Raw genomic sequence first — 21427 nt, forward strand, 5'->3', positions numbered from 1 at the left:
ATTATTTGAGAACCTACAACCATTCCTTTGTGCTTTCAGAGGACCTGGACTGTATTCAGAGGACGTGGACTGTATTGCACAGTGTTTTCAGAGTAATTGGTGTGACAAAGTGAGTGCAGTACACAAATTATTTAAAAGTTTACACTTAAAAATATTACTGACCCATCTGGAATGTTATACAGTTACTGGAGCAGGCTGGATGAGTCACACAGTGATGATCTGAAGACAGTTTATCTGGGGGTGGGGGACCACCTTCAAAGAGAACTGTCCAGTTATTTATCAGTGCCCATCAGCAGAACTGAAGTGCATATACTAGTGGATACCTTGCAAAACTCCAAGGGACATTGCTGTGATGTAGTGCAGATTATTTCAATTTTGTAAATTGTATGAGTTCTTTGGAAAATGAAGAAAATACATTAGGGATTGTCCATCATCTCTGTGAAAAGGTAATGTCCTCCATTTGTACAATGACTGTTGTTGTGGTCTTCAGTCCTGAGACTGGTTTGATGCAGCTCTCCATGCTACTCTATCCTGTGCAAGCTTCTTCATCTCCCAGTACCTACTGCAGCCTACATCCTTCTGAATCTGCTTAGTGTATTCATCTCTTGGTCTCTCTCTATAATTTTTACCCTCCACATGGCCCTCCAATACTAAATTGGTAATCCCTCAATGTCTCAGAGCAAGTCCTACCAACCGATCCCTTCTTCTAGTCAAGTTTAGCCACAAGCTCCTCTTCTCTTCTCCCCAATTCTATTCAATACCTCCTCATTATTTATGTGATCTACCCATCTAATCTTTAGCATTCTTCTGTAACACCACATTTCAAAAGCTTCTATTCTTTTCTTGTCTAAGCTATTTATCGTCCATGTTTAACTTCCATACATGGCTACACTCCATACAAATACTTTCCGAAACGACTTCCTGACACTTCTTCAGAAACACTTTCCTTGCCATTGCCAGTCTACATTTTATATCCTCTCTACTTTGACCATCATCAGTTATTTTGCTCCCCAAATAGCAAAACTCCTTTACTACTTTAAATGTCTCATTTCCTAATCTAATTCCCTCAGCATCACCTGACTTAATTCAACTACAATGACTAGATGATCATAAAGTCAGAAAAACATGCTTCCAATAGAAGAAAAGCAATGGGGTGAGGAAAGTAAAAAGTCACATGTCTCAATATGGCACAAATTTTTTGAGTTGATGCCACTTCAGTGCCTGCATGTTAGTTCCCAACTTCTTTACTGAAGCAGCTCCTCAGTCATCCTGGTGAGAATGGGGGATCTGTTTCAGGAACATTTTTTCTGCAGAAAAATATGTGGTCACATAGAGTCTAACCTGGAAACTCCACATAAGTAGGCAGAAACACTAAACATTAGACTGTAATTGCATTCTGTTTGGTGATGTACTACTCATATTATTCCACATTCATTCATAAGAAATGGTGATACAGTTAGTGACCCTTTTTAACGAAATACGAGGGTAAGTCAATTATTGTCTGCAAAGTAGTTACAAAATTTTTTTGTAATCAAATGGGAAACTTACAAGAACATCATTCTTTGACATAGTCTCCTTGCGTTTCAACGCACTTGGTCCATCATTGTACGAGCTTCCTGATGCTCTCATAAAAGAAGGATCTTAGTTGAACTGCGAGCCAGGACTTCTTTCACTGCTTCATCAGAGGCAAATCGACGGCCCCTTAATGCCTGTTTGAATTGACCAGACAAGTGATAGTCAAACGGGCAAGATCAGGACTATATGGAGGATGATCCAGTACTTCAAATTTGAGTTTCTGGAGCGTTTCAGCACTGTGGGCAGCAGTATGTGGATGGGCATTGTCATGCAACAACACAACACCTTTTGACAGCAGTCCTCAGCGTTCGCTTCGAGTTGCAGGCTTTAGCCTGGCGATAAGCATCTCACTGCAACATACACTGTTTATTATTGTGCCCCTTTCCCCATGTTCCAGTACTGGACCTTGTGTGTCCCAAAAAACTGCGAACATCAGTTTTCCTGCAGATGGTTGGGTCTTGAACTTTTTCTTGCATGGTGAATTTGGATGTTTCCATTCTATACTCTGCTGTTTAATCTCCGGCTTGTAATGATGAATCCCTGTTTCGTCACCAGTAATGATCCCTGTCTAAGTAGTTCTTCCCTTTGTTACCACAGCGATCCAAAAGTTTTTTTGCAGATGTCCAAGCATGTTTGTTTATGCAACTGTGTGAGTTGTTTTGGGACCCACCTTGGACTAACTATATGAAATCCAAGTCTGTTGTGGATGATTTCGTAGACAGAACCATGACTAATTTGCAGATGATGTGCCACTTCGTCAATAGTTAATCGTCTGTCTAAGAGAATCATTTCACATGAACACTCAATGGTTTCTTCAGTTGTGGTGGTAAATGGTCGTCCAGCTCCTTCATAGTGCATAACACTTGTACGACAATTTCAGAATTTTTCGATCCATTTGTAGATACTCCATTGTGGCAAAACGCTGTTTCCATAATGTACCGAATGTCTTTGATGAATTTTGGCCCCTGATATGCCTTCCGACCACAAAAAACGGATCACTGAATGTTACTCTTCTTTGGTGCAAATAGACAGTGGAGCAGCCATGATTAACAGCACGGCAGCAATAACGAAACTAACCTAGCAGCTTGAAAATTGCAAAGATATAACAACAAATAAACAAAGCATGTGTCATCAATGTAAAATGATAGTACTACCAAAATAATTGACTTACCCTTGTATATCAAATACGATAAGTCAAACAGCCAAGAGTGAGCAACAAAACTTAAATTTTTAATGGCAATACATAGCTCCATGTGACCAGAATAAAACAAAAAAAATTATATCACACTAGTCTTAGTCCCATAGTACTTACCCTATAAATGTAAGGTTCTTTGTATTGCATTATTTTTGTTGATGTTTTGTTTCAAAGCTGATGCTCTATATAGAATGATCTGACAAAAGGCGTTTAAGAGAAATTTTTGTAGACTTATTATATTATTTTTGTTAAGAGAGTTAGTATAAAAACTTAACATTCTCTCATTAATTCGCACTTTGAACCATGTTGCTGTCGATGTGAATTTTACTCAAATGTCTGGATGTATCGTTGGCGCCATCACAGAGCAATGGCAATGGAAGTCATTTTATTAACAAAAACAATCAACCACTAATTTCAGTATCAGTCCAGACTCACAACAGCAAAGCTGTGGGCACCTCCCGTCCCTATTAAAGCAGCTTTCTGTGCATTTTCAACTTTCCTGGGACTCTTCACATCCACATCAGCTCCTGTTGCACAGCTGCCATGTTCATTCCAGCCCCAGCATAGCACTTCACCATTCTCTGGAAATAACAATAACACATAAAAAAGCCCTGAGGAGCTTGCCAATCACAAAGAAGACAATTCATTGCGCACTTTTCATATTTCATGAACTAAAAGAACTAATTTTTAAACAGTCTTTCATGAACAACAGTTTCGATAATGTCTGCACCAAATTAACAGATGAAATGGCAGACACTGAAAAAGAGGTTAAGTCCAATTTAGCATATAATTTATAGTGGCTGGAATGATTCTTAAGTACATGTAAACTAAGTGAACAAAGGCAACATCTCACTATGTAGAGGAAGAATTCAGTAAGGACATAAAAGAAAGTTTTGTTTGTTATAAAATAGCATTTGCCATTTTTAGTTATAATTTTCCTTTACTTATTTTCTGTATGAAACGTTTCAAGAAGTAATCCCCATTCTCAAGTGTGCTTTGCACGTAGGCATTTTTGTGTGTGATGTTTCTCTATAGATATGGCAAATTTGGAAATAACTGTTAAGTAAGGATTCCTTGTTGTACTCTTACAAAGAAAAAAGTTATTTTGAAATTCGCAGATACAGAATTATCCATGTCCGTGTTTATATTGTAGTGTAGGCACAAGAATAATGCAGCAGTTCACACGTCATATCTAAAAATGTCTTGATACATGAAACAATATTATGAGAAGGAAAGTAGCTACTCACCATATAGTGGAGATGCTGCCGAGTCACAGATAGGCACAACAAAAAGACTCACAATTATAGCTTTCGGTCATTGGCCTTTGTCAACAACACACACACACACTCACACTCACACTCACACACGACTGCAGCCTCAGCAACTGAAACCACACTGTGAGCAGCAGCACCAGTGCGTGAGGAAGAGGCGACTGAGTGGTGGTAAGGAGGAGGCCAGGCCAGGGCGGGGCGGGGAGAGGGATAGTATGGTGGGGGTGGTGGACAGTGAAGTGCTGCAGGTTAGACAGAGGTCATGGGAGAGGTGTGGAGGGGGAGGGGGGAGAGGAGTCAAAAAGGAGAGAAATAAAAAGACTGGCTGTGGTAGTGGAATGACAGCTGTGTAGTGCTGTGGTGTGTGTGTGTGTGTGTGTGTGTGTGTGTGTGTGTGTGTGTGTGTGTGTGTGTGTGTGTGTGTGTGTGCGCGCGCATATTGCTTGATACATGAAAAATCGTATGAGACTGGGAATTGTTTCCTAAAATGGTTCGTGTGGAAAATTCAGCAAATGTTATTTTATCTACATGCACATGACTACTTAGCAAGCCACACTTAAGTGCCCCGCAGAGTGTTCACTGAACCACTTTCAGACTATTTCTCTACCATTACACTCTTGGACGGTGGGTGGGAAAACAAGCACTTAAATCTTTTGATAAGAACTCTGCTTTTTCTTATTTTATTAAGATGATCATTTTTATTAAGATGATCATATCTCCCTATGTAAGTAGGAGCCAACAAAATGTTTTTGCATTCGAAGGAGAAAGTTGGTGACTGAAATATCTTGAAAAGATTTTGTTGCAACAAAAAATGCCTTTGTTCTGCCGCCACATTTCACATTATTACATCCATAACACTCACTCTACTATTTCATGATAATACAAAATGAGCACCCATCTTTGAAATTTCTGATGTCCTCTGTCAATCCTATCTGGTCAGGATCCCATACTGTGCAGCAACACTACAGAAAAAGATGGACAAGCATAGCACAGGCAGTCTCTTTAGCAGATCTATTGCATGTTTTAAGATGCATTTTCTGTGTAATTGAACTGTTCATAATTGTAATCCTTGGGATGAGAGGCGTTCAATGAGCAATGCTAAACACTTTTTTTCTCAGCCAATTTTGGTTGGAAAAAAATGTAGAAGTTGTTGTGGTACATTATGGAACATTCCCACTGTAGCCCCTATTGTTTTATGAAGTTCCCATTGGTGGCGGTGCTGTACATAGCGTTCAAAATGGTGTCTATAATAGAGGTTTGTTCCAAGCAGAGAGCTCTCAACAAGTTTCTTTTGGCAGAAAACCAGAATGCTGTAGATATTCATTTCGGTTGTTCCAATGTGATACATATACCTTTGTGAACTTATCATTTCTGAGAGCACATGCTGTTACAGCAAGATTACCTGTAAATACCACATTAATGCAATAAATGCTCTAAATGATGTCCATCAACCTCAATGCATTTAGCAATACATGTAACGACATCCCTCTCAACAGCGAGTAGTTCGCCTTTCGTAATGTTCGCACATCCATTGAAAATGCGCTGACGCACGTTGTCAGGTGTTATCGGTGGATCACGATAGCAAGTATCCTTCAACTTTCCCCACAGAAAGAAATCCAGTGACGTCAGATCCGGTGAACGTGCTGTCCATGGTATGGTGCTTTGATAACCAATCCACCTGTCATGAAATATGCTATTCAATACAGCTTCAACCGCATGCGAGCTATGTGCTGAACATCCATCATCTTGGTAGTACATCGCCATTCTGTCATGCAGTGAAACATCTTGTAGTGACATCAGTAGAACATTATGTAGGAAATCAGCATACATTGCACAATTTAGATTGCCATTGATAAAATTGGGGCCAATTATCCCTCCTCCCACAATGCTGCACCATACATTAAGCCGCCAAGATCGTTGATGTTCCGATAGTGCATATTATGCCGGTTTACGTTACCGCTGTTGGTGAATGATGCTTCATCGCTAAATAGAACACATACAAAAAATCTGTCATCGTCCCGTAATTTCTCTCGTGCCCAATGGCAGAACTGTACATGATGTTCAAAGTCGTTGCCATGCAATTCCTGGTGCATAGAAATATTGTACGGGTGATCAATGTTGATGTAGCATTCTCAACACTAACTTTTCTGAGATTCCCGATTCTCGTGCAATTTGTCTGCTACTGATGTGTGTATTAGCCATGACAGCAGCTAAAACACCTCTTTGGGCATCACCATTTGTTGCAGGTTATGGTTGATGTTTCACATGCGGCTGTACACTTCCTGTTTCCTTAACTATCCGGTGAATGGTCCGGACACTTGGATGTCATCCAAGATACTGAGCAGCATACGTAGCACACACCTGTTGGGCATTTTGATCACAGTAGCCATACATCAACATGATATCGACCTTTTCCGTAATTGGTAAATGGTCCATTTCAACACGGGTAATGTAACCATCCACACTGGCGGAATGTTATGTGATACCACGTACTTATACATTTGTGCCTATTACAGGGCCATCTATCACAAAGCAAAAAAAAGTGGTCCAACTAAAACATTCATATTTCTTTACATACTACATGAATATCTAATAAAAAATGGGCGTTCCTATTAAAAAAAAAACACCATTGATATCCATTTGACCTATGGCAGTGCCATCTGGCTGGCCAACCATAGCGCCATCTGGTTTCCCCCTTCAACCTAGACGAGTTTTGTTCTTTGTAGTTTTTTCGTTTTATGCCTATTTCATGAGATATTTGGCCTGGTCACTATCAATGCACCACTCTGCAGTACTGCTTGGACATCAGTTTTATTGGGGTCTGACAGAGAGACTTTTAGTGTATTATTACATACAAAATGTTGTGTTGGCGGGAGAGAGGTCGAAATGCACGCGTTTTAGCTCACGCAGGCTGGCATGAGGAGGGAAGGACTATACTGACGTGAGGTCTGAAACATGACAAGGAATCAGAATACAGAAAGCGGCCGTAGTTTCATACTTAACTTTTTTTTTCCCAAACATTTCTGAGAAGAGGTAACATTTCAATCTCATAATACTTATGAACTGCCTGAAACTTTTAAGTGGAATTTTGTGAATGGTTGTAGCCGTTCAGCAGCATCGAAAAGATGTGCCAAAACTTACCAGACAAAGCCACATTATGTTCAGATCCAACTGCAATCTGCTTTGTACTGGGAACATCATTCAGAAATGTTGGCTTCCAGCTTTCAAGTCTTTGTTTCTCAGCACAACCCAGCTGTCCATAATTATTTCTTCCCCAGTTAACTATCTTTCCTCCTCCTGTTCTTGCAAATAAAAATAGTAAATCAGCATATAAAATTCACGATGGAAAAACAATAATATTACAAAAAGTTTGGTGGCACATACAAGAAGAAAAATTTGTTATTATTCAGGGTTTGGTGCTAAGACAGAGTAGACTGTATTCACGCTACAAATCCTGTCATTAAGAAAGAAAAAAATCAGTGATGATGAAAAACTGATGAAATAAAAAGTGATCGTAATTCGTTTGCCAAAAGTGAAAAATATTCTAAAAAATATTTAGACAACAGAAAAGAGAGTATCAATTCTATGAAGGGAAAGTTGTTACTCACCATACAGCGGAGATGCTGAGTCACAAATAGGTACCACAAAAAGACTGTCACAGTATAAGCTTTCGGCCACCAAGGTCTTTGTGAAAAATAGGCAACAGACACACAAACACACACACAATTGTTTGTGTGTCTGTCATCTATTTTCGACAAAGGCCTTGATGGCCGAAAGATTATACTGTGATAGTCTTTTTGTTGTCCCCATCTGTGACTGAGCATCTCTGCTATATGGTGAGTAGCAACTTTCATTTCATAATATTGCTACATTCCATCCTTGATTTTCCATCGTTTGAAAAGAGAATATCATAGGATAGGAATGTGTTCTAAACAGGTGGACTGAAAGGAAAAAACACACACACACACATTTTAACTCAGAGTACCTTGCAAATGTAAACAAGATAATTCACTGATAGTAATACAATTGTAGGCAAGTTATTAACAAAATATATGTTACAAAATATACTAGTCCAGAAACTAAACAACTAGTTACTTAAAATAAATATAAATTTAGATGTAGCTGAGTGGCTCTGTAGGTTAGGAATTTATTTTTTTCCTCAGGAAAGACTGTAATTAATGTGGCAACTTCCACCCACTTGTGTGGGTTCCTTGAGACACTGATTTCCCCTTTTCTCTAAACATTCAACATTCCAATATTCAGGAATACACATTTTCAATAAATTGCCTGCAACCATTAAACACTTGGTTTCAGATAAAGCACAGTTAAAACAGAGTTTGAAAGACTTTTTGATAAGCAACGCCTTCTACTTTATAGATTCATATCTTAACAGTGACTGTTAAGCCAGCTTAAGTTAAAACGTCTGTTAGATTTCAGTTTTCACAACACTTGGTCACAACAGTCAAGATTAGGTATTTTGTGTGTAATAAGTTTATTAATAGTGCATAACAACGTTTCATTCTGACAGCGTGTTAATTCTGAAAATATTAACTATTCCAGTTTACCACATTGTATTCATCTATTTCGACAATATCCTGACAAATGATTAGAGTAGTAAGTGTTATATTCAAATGTTTTGTGTTTTTATATCATACTTTCTGACATGTTCCACAGCCATGAGAATAATCTCATTTTTTGGGTCTATGAAAAAAAACTAAATCTAATCTAATCTAATCAGTGCTTTTCCTCTCATCATCTCAGGCAGTTATACTGCTAGGTTATTGGCTCTACAAAAAGTCGAAAGAGTAAAGGAAACCACTAGGCTATGCGGATGCTGCAAGGGAATGGAATCCAAATGTGGCACTGGTGAATCCATCCTGCTACACCAAGTAAAAGTTGTGTGTGGCCCATAATGATTTGCAGGAGTGGATTGGAAGGTGATGGGGAGTCTCAAGATAGAACAGAGTAAGAGGAGAGCATTGAACAAACAGTATGGGTTTAGATTAAAAGGGATTGGGGTACAGTGAAGTGGGCAAAAGGGCTGGATGAGTGGATATTTGGGCCAAGGAGGATTGCATGATTGAAGGATGGGATGTGAGGAAAATTCTCACCTACACAATTCAGAAAAACTGGAATTGAGTGGAATCCAGGTGGCTCAGGTTGTGGAAATGCCACTGAAGCCAAACACAAGAGAACTGTGCCTACACGTCATCGTCAATTTCATCTAAATGTACGATATGCAGGGCTTGACCAAAAATGAAAGTGATGGAAATGGGGGCTCCAGATGACCAAATGTTAGAAAAAATACCAGTTTTGGTGTGTGCCAGGCTTAACACAATTTTGAGGCAGCAATTGGCACACTTGGGAGAGTACAGAACAATAATCTGATGGATGTGGGTTCAACTCCCAATGCAGAAATTATTTTTTATCTCCAATTTTTACTTTATGTACTCCGAAAATAAACCAAATTAATGCTAAATATGCCAGCCGCGGTGGTCTCGCGGTTCTAGGCACGCAGTCCGGAACCGTGCGACTGCTACGGTCGCAGGTTCGAATCCTGCCTCGGGCATGGATGTGTTTGATGTCCTTAGGTTGGTTAGGTTTAAGTAGTTCTAAGTTCTAGGGGACTTATGACCACAGCAGTTGAGTCCCATAGTGCTCAGAGCCATTTGAACCAATGCTAAATATATGGTATTTATTAACATTTTCATAAAAGGCATGAAACGGGAAGGGAGAGGAAAATTTCTGATTGCAAATAAATTTCAAGGAAGGGATTGTAAAGTGTTCATCAGAACTTCATATATAGAATTATTCTATAATTGATGATTTACACTTGTTGGGATGTTATTCATAATAAAGAAAGGGGAAGCAGTAATTTTCTTGACATCTTGTACGCACTGTAAACACTGCATTTTTTATGATTTCATGGTTGTTTTAAAGTTTCTACAGAAAAACCAACTTGTTTTATATTTATAAAAGGTTCTCTGTCGCCTGCACACTTCAGCAACAAACCGTGTGTAACACATCATCTCATCAAATATTGGCGATTGTAGCTGGTGATATGCAATGGAATATATTTTGATGCATTGATGAACTCTTTTCAGGCTATCAGTCAATTGGTTGACGTCATCTTTTTGCAGCGTTTCGATGATTTTAGTACCCATCACCTTCTGGCGAAGCGTCGGGATGCTGTGTTCTGCATATCTATATAGCTGCTTGGCCATCATCCGCTTCAGTAGGCCGGCGAATCACGTTCCTATGGAAGGGGGTACTGCATCGGTGGTGGTGGGGGACCACGGTGCAGCCTGGCGTCAAGACCCAGTGGCTATCCAATCTGTCTGCAGACACTACTGCCTTCAAATCACAGCGTTCCTGATGTAGTTTGTCAATTGCAGGATTCCATGCTGCACTGAGCTGAAAATCGCTAGACGTATTTCCACTGCCTCTTTGGAGATTGAGTCACAGAAACCGTTGGCGAATTCGAAGGTGTGTCCCTCAATAATGCTATGTTCTGCTACCGCGGACTCGTTTGTCTGTCCTAGTCATACGTTCCTGATGTGTTCAGTACAGTACTGGGAGATACATCTTTGTGTCTGCCTGATATATTCCAGTACTATAACTGCCCAGCATTTGCAACCCCAGCTGGTCTTTGGTTGAGCCAAGTATATCTTTAACTTTTTGTGGTGTGTGAAAGATGTTCATTATTTCGTGCTTCTTTAATATTCTTGTGATCGTCACTATCGGTGATCCAGCTACCAGCAGAAATGTTTTGCTTCGTCTTCTTTTGGTTTCTCCTCCAGCCTCTTGTCTGCATGGAAGGCGCGTCTTATTTGTGTCTCGGTGTAGCTGTTCTTTTGGAAGGTTTTCCCGCAGATGTGCTAACTCATGCGGAAAACTCTCGCTGCCCACACAGCGAGGACAAAATGCATATTACGATGGGCTGGTTCAGCCTTGGTATGGGAACACATATGTGTTACCAGAATGGAACTCGAGAAGAATGCCAAGACTTTGCTTCCACTCTCCAAGCACACACCTGGAAGTGGCTGGATGGCAATACGTATGCCAGCAGTGAGCTCTATAAGAAGAAAGCCACTAACAAACAGTGTGAGAAGTTCCTCAACAGGAGGAGAAAGCCAGCAATATTAAGACCGTCATCAACCTGACGGAGAGAGCACTGGATGAGCCAACAATCTCCATACTGTTGAAAGGCCTGAACTTTGCTCCAATTCCAATTGCACCAAAATGTGACATCATCAGCAACTTCGAGCAAACCATACGTGGACTCCCACTGAGAGTGAGAGGATGGGGAGGGAGACCAGCAGGGTACTCGAGAAAGCAATAATGTCGAAGAACAACATTACAGCAGAAGAGCGCAAGGCATTGTTGAACCTTCGCGATGAGAAGGGTGTAGTGATCTTAGCAGCAGACAAAGTGAATGTGACAGTCCTACTGAAGTCAGAAGATTACTGGCTTAAGATCAACACCTTACTACAAGATCCAAAGAAGTGGGGAAAGATGCGACTGCTCCTGTTACGCACAATACCATCAATCTTCTCAACAGTTCAGGACTTGACAGAAACACCATCAGGAAGCTTTACCCTCATGCACTGGCTCCACTGTGACTGTATGGCCTCCCGAAGATCCATAAGGAGAATGTCCCACTTACGTCAGATACTGAAAACCATAAATTCTCCGACGTATAGTGTAGCCAAGCACCTGGCACAGCTGTTAAATCCACTCCTGGGTCACTAAATGTGGACAAGAACTTGAACTGGAACACACATATTGACTCCTTATCAAACAAACTGAGCAGTTTTGCATTTGCTATGCAGATAGTTGCAAATTCTACCTACATGAGTACACGAAAAATAGCTTACAATAGTTATTTTCAATCTGTCATTAGATATGATATAAATTCTGGGGGAATTCAAGTAGAGTATCTCGTATACTGAAACTTAAAAAAAAAAAAAAAATTATCAGATACATGTGTACCACACAGAAAACAGAATCTTGTTGCCCATTATTTCGACAACTGCAAAATCCTAAATGTACCCTCCATATACATTTATGAAGTTATTATCTTCCTACACAACAGGCAAAAATTATCTGAGAAAAATCATTTTAACCATACTTACAACACAAGAAATAAAAATAATTTTATGCTTCCCACACACAAATTGAAATTAAATGAACGGGCTCCACAGTATATGGGGATTTCAATACATAACAAATTAATGGGCAAAATATATTTAATTTTAAGTCAGAGATCCTAAAAATAAGGCTACATCAGATTCTGGGGGAGAAATGCTGCTACTCGATAGAAGAATTTTTAGAGGATGACATGATAACTTGAGCTAGGATAATTTAGTGTTAGATTTTCAGATACTATTTTTATTATTGTTATTATTATTATCTCTGTCTTTTGTGTACATAAAACAAAATTGTATTATTATTATTATTATGCTGTATGTACTCATCAGCTATCTATGTTTACGGTAAATTTTACCAAACTTTTGACGTGTCTCCTGTACCTGAATCAAATGATTTTGATTATATATGTTATGAGACTAATAAATCAAAAATTCAGGATTCACAATTCACTGCCCTCACCATGCAGGAACTGAACTGAATTTGTTAAGGTACTCCAAGGGTTACACCTGGACGAGAACGATCTACTAGTCAGCTTTGATGTCACTTCTCTTTTCACCCAGGTGCTGCTGGATGATTCCTTAGCTCTACTTGAAGATCACTTTGATGAGGACACACTCAGACTCTTTCGTCACGTGTTAACCACAATGTACTTCAAATGTGGTGGGAAATTCAATGAGCAAACAGATGGTGTTACCATGGGTTCCCCCCTGGCTCCAAATATTGCCAACTTGTACATGGAGCACTTTGAAGATGTGGCACTGAACACCGCCTGCCATAAACCAAAGGTGTTCTACAGATTTGTAGACAACATTTGTCTAGTGTGGCCCATGGCAAGGAAAAACTACAGGAGTTCCTACGCCATCTCAATGGCATACATGACAGCATCAAATTCACCATGGAGGTAGAAGAGAATGGCTACCTTCCCTTTTCCGATATTTTGTTCAAGAAAAATCTGAATGGTACATTGCGACACTCGGTCTACAGGAAAAAGATGCACACGGACTTATATCTCAATGCTCAGAGCTGCCACCATCCTGTACAGTGTAACTTATTACTAAACACCTTAGTACAAAGATCCAGGTCGATCTGTGACAACGAGAGTTTGCTCCCTGAGTTAGCACATCTGCGGGAAACCTTCTGAAAGAACGGCTATGCTGAGACACAAATAAGATGCGCATTGCATGCAGACAAGAGGCGAGAGGAGAAAGCAGAAGAAGACAAAGCAAAATGTGTGGCATTTCTGCCGTTTGCTGGATCGCCAACAGCCAAGATTGTAAGAATATTAAAGAAGCATTAAATAACGACCATATTTCGCACACCGCAAAAAGTTCAAGATATACTTGGCTCAACTGAAGACCAGCTTGGGTTGCAGACGCCAGGCATTTACAGTATTGATTGCGAATGTGGGATGGAATATATTGGGCAGACACAACAATGTATCTCCCAGCACTGTACGGAACACATCAGGAACGTATGACTAGGACAGACAAACAAGTTCGCACTAGGAGAACACAACATTATCAACAGACACATCTTCAAATTCAAAAAGAATGAAGAAGCTGTGCAGCGCCAACAGTTTCTGGGACTTGATCTTCAAAGAGGCAGTGGAGATACTTCTGCACAACAATTTAGTTAACAGGGATAGCAGTTTTCAGCTCAGTGCAGCATGAAATCCTGCAATTGACAAAATACGTCAGGAATGCTCTGATCTGAAGGCAGCGGCCTCCACAGACAGATTGGATAGCCATGGGGTCTTAACGCTGGGATGCGCCGTGGCCTCCCACCACCACTGACGCGTACCTCCTTCCAGAGGAACGTGATTGGCCGGCCTACAGAAGCGGATGATGCAGGGTTGTACTAGCGTGTGTTCACTAGGGGAGAATCAGTTTTATACAGTACAATGACGCTCATTTTTCATATTCAGAAACCTTGTCTTAAAAGTGTGGATTTTTTTGTCCGACCCACAAATCAATTTAGAGACAAAATTTTTTTCTCTTGTGTTCGAATTCATCACGTTAGTCAAAAAGTTTTGTATTTGGCTGTTGTAAGTTCCAGGATTCTGATGAAGTAGACAATCCTAGTCTTTTCCGTGTACTCATTCACCATTTTTTGAATCCTTGTTCCAAAAAGCACCAAGAGAGCCTATTATTTGCGGGGAAATGCTGACAGCTGCTCAGAGGTAAAAATGAAACTAATGGAATACGGAGTTTTGTACTATTAACTACAGTCCCTTCTTGGATACTTAGTTGTACAGAAATCGTAGATGCTGCAAGTACAATCTTTTTTTGGAAATTTGTTTGCAGTCCCAAATTTTCCTTTTCCACACCTTTTACGAAAATATTAATAAATACATTGCATTGAACATTATTTCTGTTTATTTGCACTGTAAGTAACCTAAAACTGAAAAAAAGGATAGTTTCAGCATTGGGACCCAAACCCACATCTTACCGCTGATCGTTCTGTTATCTTTCTGCAGTGCAAATTGCTTCTTGGAAATAAGGTTAATGTAAATGACACATGCCTTGCCTAACCCACACAAAAATGCTGTTGTTTCTAAATGCTTGGCTATCTGGAGCTTCCACTTCTGATTATGATGATGATTGGTTTGTGGGGCACTCAACGACGCAGTTATTAGTGCCCTTAGAAATTCCCATTTGGTTCACTGTACAGTCTCACCACTTTCCCGAATGATGGTGAAATGAAGAGGACAGCACAAATACTCAGTCCTCAGGCAGAGAAAATCCCTGACCCGGCTGGGAATCTAACCCGGGGCTCCATGATTCAGAGGCACAGGCACTACCCACAAGCCACAGATGCTTCCGCTTCTGTCACTTTCATTTCTGGCCAAGCCCTGCATATACCATCAATTTAAAATAAATTGGTGATAACAAGTAGGGACCATCTGCTTGTCAGTGGGCTCATTGCTGGTACCATATTCCTATCCAGTTTCCTTGCTGTCATCCTACATTCCCTTTACCCCTCTGTTTCCATCCTCATATGACTGTCTCTCTCCCCATTTCATTTATAGTGTGTGTGGTTACCTTTAGCTCTTCCATTGTCATCATATTGTTAAAAACTTCAAAATAGTACACAGCAGCTGAAAAATAGGGAGCATGCATGTTTCTTGTTGTTTTGACAAAGTAATTGAGCTTATAAGAGTTGTTGTGTTCAGCCTGTTGTTTCAACATGTGCAGCTTTTCATTTAAATTGCAAATAAAAACAGACAACAAATTAATTTACAAGCATACTTATGCAAAAGTGAATATACTATTTATGTTATTCTTTGAATTTTCAAACCAGATACAGTAAATATAAGATTGAAACATAACATAAAATTTGTCTTCACATGCAAGCCGCTTTCACGGTGTTGTTCATAAAGCGATCAGGCCCAAAATTGCATGTACCCCTCACAATGGTACCACTGTTGTTTGCCTCTAAAAAGTTACTTTTCAAATTAGACAACTCTTACAGAAGAAAGGAATTAAAACCAAAGCAAACTTGGAGTAGAAAATGAATATTGCTTACAAAAAGGAAAAAGAAACGCTGAAGCCACTTCACGAAGCTACCAGATAGAGTAGATGAAATACAACATTAAAATATGACACTCAAATGGGAGAATGAGTATGTGACATGGCTACATTAATCACTGAATCACAAAATTATGACCCTTACGAAAATATGGATATTTCTCTAAAATAACAAAAACTGAAACAGACACATCTATAGTAAACATACCACTTTAAGTGCATCATGACAGAAAGCACATTATGAAGATTCAGGCTTTCTATGTGAATTGCACTGATGAATTCTTGTTTGGAAATCAGCTTATCAGTATATTCAGACAATGACAGAAAGGGCTTGAGGTTTCTACTGTACATTGGACTTCTAACTAAAAAGTCTGCCGCTATCCTCGGTGAAAATGATAAGCAGGTCGTCTTCTATACGGCACATAAAATTAGGGACATGCTGAGCTCTGTAAAAGCTCTATTAGGACTAATAACACCTTGCATGCAGAGCATCATGTGTAAGTATGACCACCCAATATAATGGCCAAATACAGCACAGCACCTCACAAAGATGTGTAGAACACACAAGAGACATCCACCTTGGCTACACAAATAAATTGGCAGTGTCAGAGCACCACGTGATTGAGGGACAAATGTTCAATTTCGAAGACACTCTCCTACTGCATGGGACTCACTTTCAAGCTCTCCCAACTGATGGGACTCCAGGAAGTGAAAGACATGATGTGGAATAGATAAATAGCAAGTGTCCAACAGAATCCACTCCACCATAAAATGACAAATAAGAAACTAGTCAAAATGTTGCTCCAAAAAGAACATGTTTCTGTGCTGATTTCCCAATCAGAAACCTTCAAAGAGTACTTTGTACCAATATAGTAATATTCTGGCCATTTCAGTTCACATATGGATTAAGAGTAAAGTGCACTTATTTTTCAACTTGCAACAACCTACTGGAGATCTTTTCATCTGTTACTTTCTTGTAGGGTACTATGCCTAATTCCAATGCTTGTTACAGTATATACACAAGTGTATGAGTAAAAATCATTATGAATTCTGTATATGCTAGAAATTTATAATAAATTTAATACTGATCCTACAAAAAGAACACTTTTGCAGCTCAGGAAAAAGAAGGCTACTTATTTCATACGTTACAGGCGATGTGTGCAATATAATTAAAATGAACGTCATATTACAGAAAACTTGAAATGGTGAGTTTAGGAAACTGTTTCTGCGACTGATTAACAATTTGTTGTAAATTTTCATGTAAGATGAACAATTACAAGCATAATTTGCAAATGCTATAATTCAAGAAATCTTTAACTGAGTCAAAGAAGTGCTTCACAAAAAAGAAAAAGTTTATTTTTAAAGGATATTTTATTTTTTCATCTTGCTTCATTTGAGTAAATAGTTTGCTGAATAATTGAACTGTGATGAGTGAAACACTCCTCTGATATAATGTCATTCTGGATTGAGTCATGTAACATTACAGCAGCTTCTTGTTTAGTAGCACGGAATATGTCTATTTTGTCACTAGTTCCCCAGGGTTGTTTATAAGACAACTGTTTGCAAACAAGATGGAAGGCTAGGCTCGCTTATTATTCTTGATTAAATGAAATATGATGTACATGATAAACCACCTACATCTACATCTATATGGATACTCTGCAAATCACATTTAAGTGCCTGGCAGAGGGTTCATCAAACCACCTTCACAATTCTCTATTATTCCAACCTCGTATAGCGCGCGGAAAGAATGAACACCTATGTTCCCGTACGAGCTCTGATTTCCCTTATTTTATCTTGGTGATTGTTCCTCCCTATGTACGTCGGTGTCAACAAAATATTTTCGCATTCGGAGGAGAAAATTGATGATTGGAATTTCGTGAGAAGATTCCATCGCAACGAAAAATGCCTTTCTTTTAATGATGTCCAGCCCAAATCCTGTATCATTTCTGTGACACTCCCTCCCATATTTTGCAATAATACAAAACGTGCAGCCTTTCTTTGAACTTTTTCGATGTACTTTGTCAGTCCTATCTGGTAAGGATCCCACACTGCGCAGCAGTATTCTAAAAGAGGACGGACGAGCATAGTCTAGGGCTGTAGGCAGTCTCCTTAGTAGACCTATTACATTTTCTAAGTATCCTGCCAATAAAATGCAGTCTTTGGTTAGGCTTCCCCACCTTTTCTGTGTGTTCCTTCCAATTTAAGTTGTTCATAACTGTAATACCTAGGTATTTAGTTGAATTTATGGCTTTTAGATTAGGCTGATGTATCGTGTAAACCAGAGAAGTCTTTACTATTACCTAATAATATTTTTGCTTGTGGCTGAGCTCCCCCTAAAGATTAGGGTCATCACTACATAATGAATGAAAGTTTGCATAATATGCTTCAGTCACCCAGTGGTGGCACATGGTATTCTTAAAATAGTGCCCAAGGCACCTACTAGGTTCAACATACCAATGCAATAGAAAGATCACTATCCACTATGTCACATGTCCTCACCCCTTGAGGCACTGTAAGGAGATATTTAATTTGATCCAGAACATCGGCGCAATGTCTGGTGATCAGGAACTCTATGCCACCACTCCTCCTCCCAAAACCACTCAAACCTCATTCTTAATCATCTTTTATCTTTGCTTTCTGATTTTAAATGCTCTATCTTAAATGCTACATCATGAGACACAGATCATCTTCACACAGTATGTCACTGAATCCCAATAAATAAATAAATAATAATTTTAAATTATGACAATTAACATCATAACAAATGTGGCTTTAAAAAAAGGAAATAGAAGAAAAAGGGAAGATAATAATGGTAAAAAATACAGAATAGGTGTCAACAGCACAAAACAAGACCATAACTCAAGGGCAAATGTAACTGAGAAAAATTGTGCATGTTAATGCAATAAATCTCTTGTTATGAAAGTAATGCATGGAAGGTTATGCAGGCAACTAGTATGTCCTTTTGAAAGGAACAATTATGGTACCTGCTTGAAATGATTTTTTAGAACCATGGAAAATACAGATCTTAATTTGTATGTAGTAATCCACCAAAATATTAATTTTTTGCCTCACCAGAAGCACCTCTGTAATGAAGATATAAGGCAAATGGGACATATGTCAAACATAAATCTGTCAATTTGCTCAAAAAGCAGCAATAAAATGCTCATTTATGACAGAAAGTCTGCTGTTTCTTTTTAATACTTACTCTTACTCTCCATGATGAGTCACAATGCTAAGAACATTTTCAGGTTTCCAGAACGACGAAGGTGAGCATGTTAGGGTAACAGTTTCCAGAATGGTTGTAGATAATAATGGGATATGAGTATGTACAAATTATAATTTTTAATGGACCCAATATTAAGATATAAAATAAAGCAAATGATCTTTCCCTAAAATTAACTGGAGAATAACAGAACACCATGGTTTCAGCACATCTCCTGCGAAGGTGAAAAGTAAATAAAAGCATGTTTCAAAAGAACTGCAATATGCACATAAGCAATAATCTTTTACCAAGTTTCTAAATCTTTGTAACTGCCACAACAGCATACCATAAAGACCCTAAGTCATTATACCTGTTCTTAAGACTGTGTGTGTCCATCCACATGAAAGTAAGCATTCTTGTGGAAGACTTTCACGTTCAGAGCAATCAAGCTGTATAGGATAGGCAAAATTGTGATGTAGTAAAGGATCAAATCCCAGTTGTCCAAACTTGTTGTCTCCCCATACAAAAATTTTTCCACACACCGACAAAGCTACAGTATGGTGCTGTCCACATGCAACCATCTTAATTTGTGGCAAGCCTGGAACTGAAAGATTGAAACAACTAGTAAATAAATTTTAAAAAGAAAACAAGCAATAATAGAACATGTCACTTAAACCCATTAACTTTAAACATCAAACAATAGAAGTTTCAGAACCAGTAAATAAATTGGAACACTGTAATAATTCCATTATTTTGTCTAGAACCCTTTCAAAATATGTGTTTCATGCATATTTCAAATAAAAATAAAAAAACATAACTTATCGTCAATTAGAATATTTCTTTTTAAATGTTCAAAATACTACACAGACTGACAGAAACAAAACCACAGGGATGGTGCAGTGTTGCAGTTGCTTCAAACGGGTGGATTGGGGGGTTATTATACCAGGTGTCCCGGAAGAAATAGTCAGCATTTATGGATATGGCAGGAATGATCATTCAAAACAAAACAAAAAGTGTGGTAAACATGGGCTCTAGAATGCATACTTTAAGAACTCTGAGCACTTGTCTAGTAGAAGATATAAGTCTCACAATAGCGAAGATGAAAAACTGCTCATATATCTTAACATATGCATTCTAGAGCCCATGTTAGCTGGACATTTTTTCCCTGTTTTGGTCCATACTACCACCTCTTGAAATATGGAGAGCAAAGAGCTTGAAGTAGAAGAGATTTGTTTCACAGTATCAAAGATGTAGTAGAGCTCATAGCTCTTACATCACATGTTTTAGAGCCCATGTTAACTCCATTTTTTGCTTTGGATGATCATTCTTGTCATATCCCTGACTGCTGACTATTCCTCCTTGGACACAACTGTAATTTGGCCGTGTACTTCTCCATGTTGAGCTTATGGACATCAAGTCCAGAGCTGTAATAACTACTTTAAATCCAAAATTTCACGAATTTACTTTACAGACAAATTGCAACTTAACATGTGATATATTTTCTTGTACTTCAGATACTTTAAATCCAAAAAAGTGTTCTCTCTTCAACAGCAAATTTCACGCATTTACTTTGCACACCAATTGCAACTTAACATGTGATATATTTTCTTGTACTTCAGATATATTGATAAATCAGGCTAATCTGATACATTGGATGGATAAAAAATCGACTCACCAAGCAGCAGCAGAACATATACATAAAAGAAAGTTATACTTATGCAAGCTTTTGGAGCCAGTGCATCCTTCTTCTGGCAGAAGGGGAAGGAAGAGGGGTGAAGGAAAAGAATTGGAGAGCTTTAGGAAAAGGGGCAGATTTCAGACAAATCACCCAGAACTGCAGGTCAGGGAAGTCTTACTGGATGGAATGGGAAGGAAAGACTTTTTGTTGGAGACTGCACTGAATGAGATTTGAAAACCTGAGAGCTTAAACATGAAAGACAGAATAATTGCAAGACAGAGATTACTGCTAAAACATCATGCATAAGTTAATAAGAGCGAAAATCTAATTGTGTTTTACATAACAGAGGTGGGAGGAGGATGACAAAAAACAGACAGGTCAGAAAATGAAAGTTGTAGAAAACTAAACCAGAGTGAAGAAAGGAACTAGTGCTCAAACATGTTCTTGGTTCTCACCACCCATCTGGCTTTAATTTACTATCATTTCTGAGTCTCCACATTTCTTCATAGTAACTGCACCTTTCTTCACTTCATTTTAGTTTTCTACACTCCTGGAAATGGAAAAAAGAACACATTGACACCGGTGTCTCAGACCCACCATACTTGCTCCGGACACTGCGAGAGGGCTGTACAAGCTATGATCACACGCACGGCACAGCGGACACACCAGGAACCGCGGTGTTGGCCATCGAATGGCGCTAGCTGCGCAGCATTTGTGCACCACCGCCGTCAGTGTCAGCCAGTTTACCGTGGCATACGGAGCTCCATCGCAGTCTTTAACACTGGTAGCATGCCGCGACAGCGTGGACATGAACCGTATGTGCAG

The 21427-nt window shown here is 39.0% G+C and overlaps 1 protein-coding gene across 1 annotated transcript in view; it reads right to left on the reverse strand.

The window, feature by feature from the left end:
- LOC126336384 (secretion-regulating guanine nucleotide exchange factor-like) overlaps positions 1-21427 on the reverse strand; it is a 101140-nt gene that overhangs the window by 26912 nt on the left and 52801 nt on the right. Inside the window, exons 4-6 of the mRNA XM_050000005.1 lie at positions 19295-19528; positions 7183-7338; positions 3206-3351 (exon numbers count right to left, since the gene is read on the reverse strand). Coding sequence (XP_049855962.1) covers positions 3206-3351; positions 7183-7338; positions 19295-19528 — 536 coding nt within the window. The remainder of the gene's footprint in view (positions 1-3205; positions 3352-7182; positions 7339-19294; positions 19529-21427) is intronic.

The sequence above is a fragment of the Schistocerca gregaria genome, chromosome 2 (genome assembly GCF_023897955.1).
Source record: "Schistocerca gregaria isolate iqSchGreg1 chromosome 2, iqSchGreg1.2, whole genome shotgun sequence".
Classification (NCBI taxonomy): domain Eukaryota; kingdom Metazoa; phylum Arthropoda; class Insecta; order Orthoptera; family Acrididae; genus Schistocerca; species Schistocerca gregaria.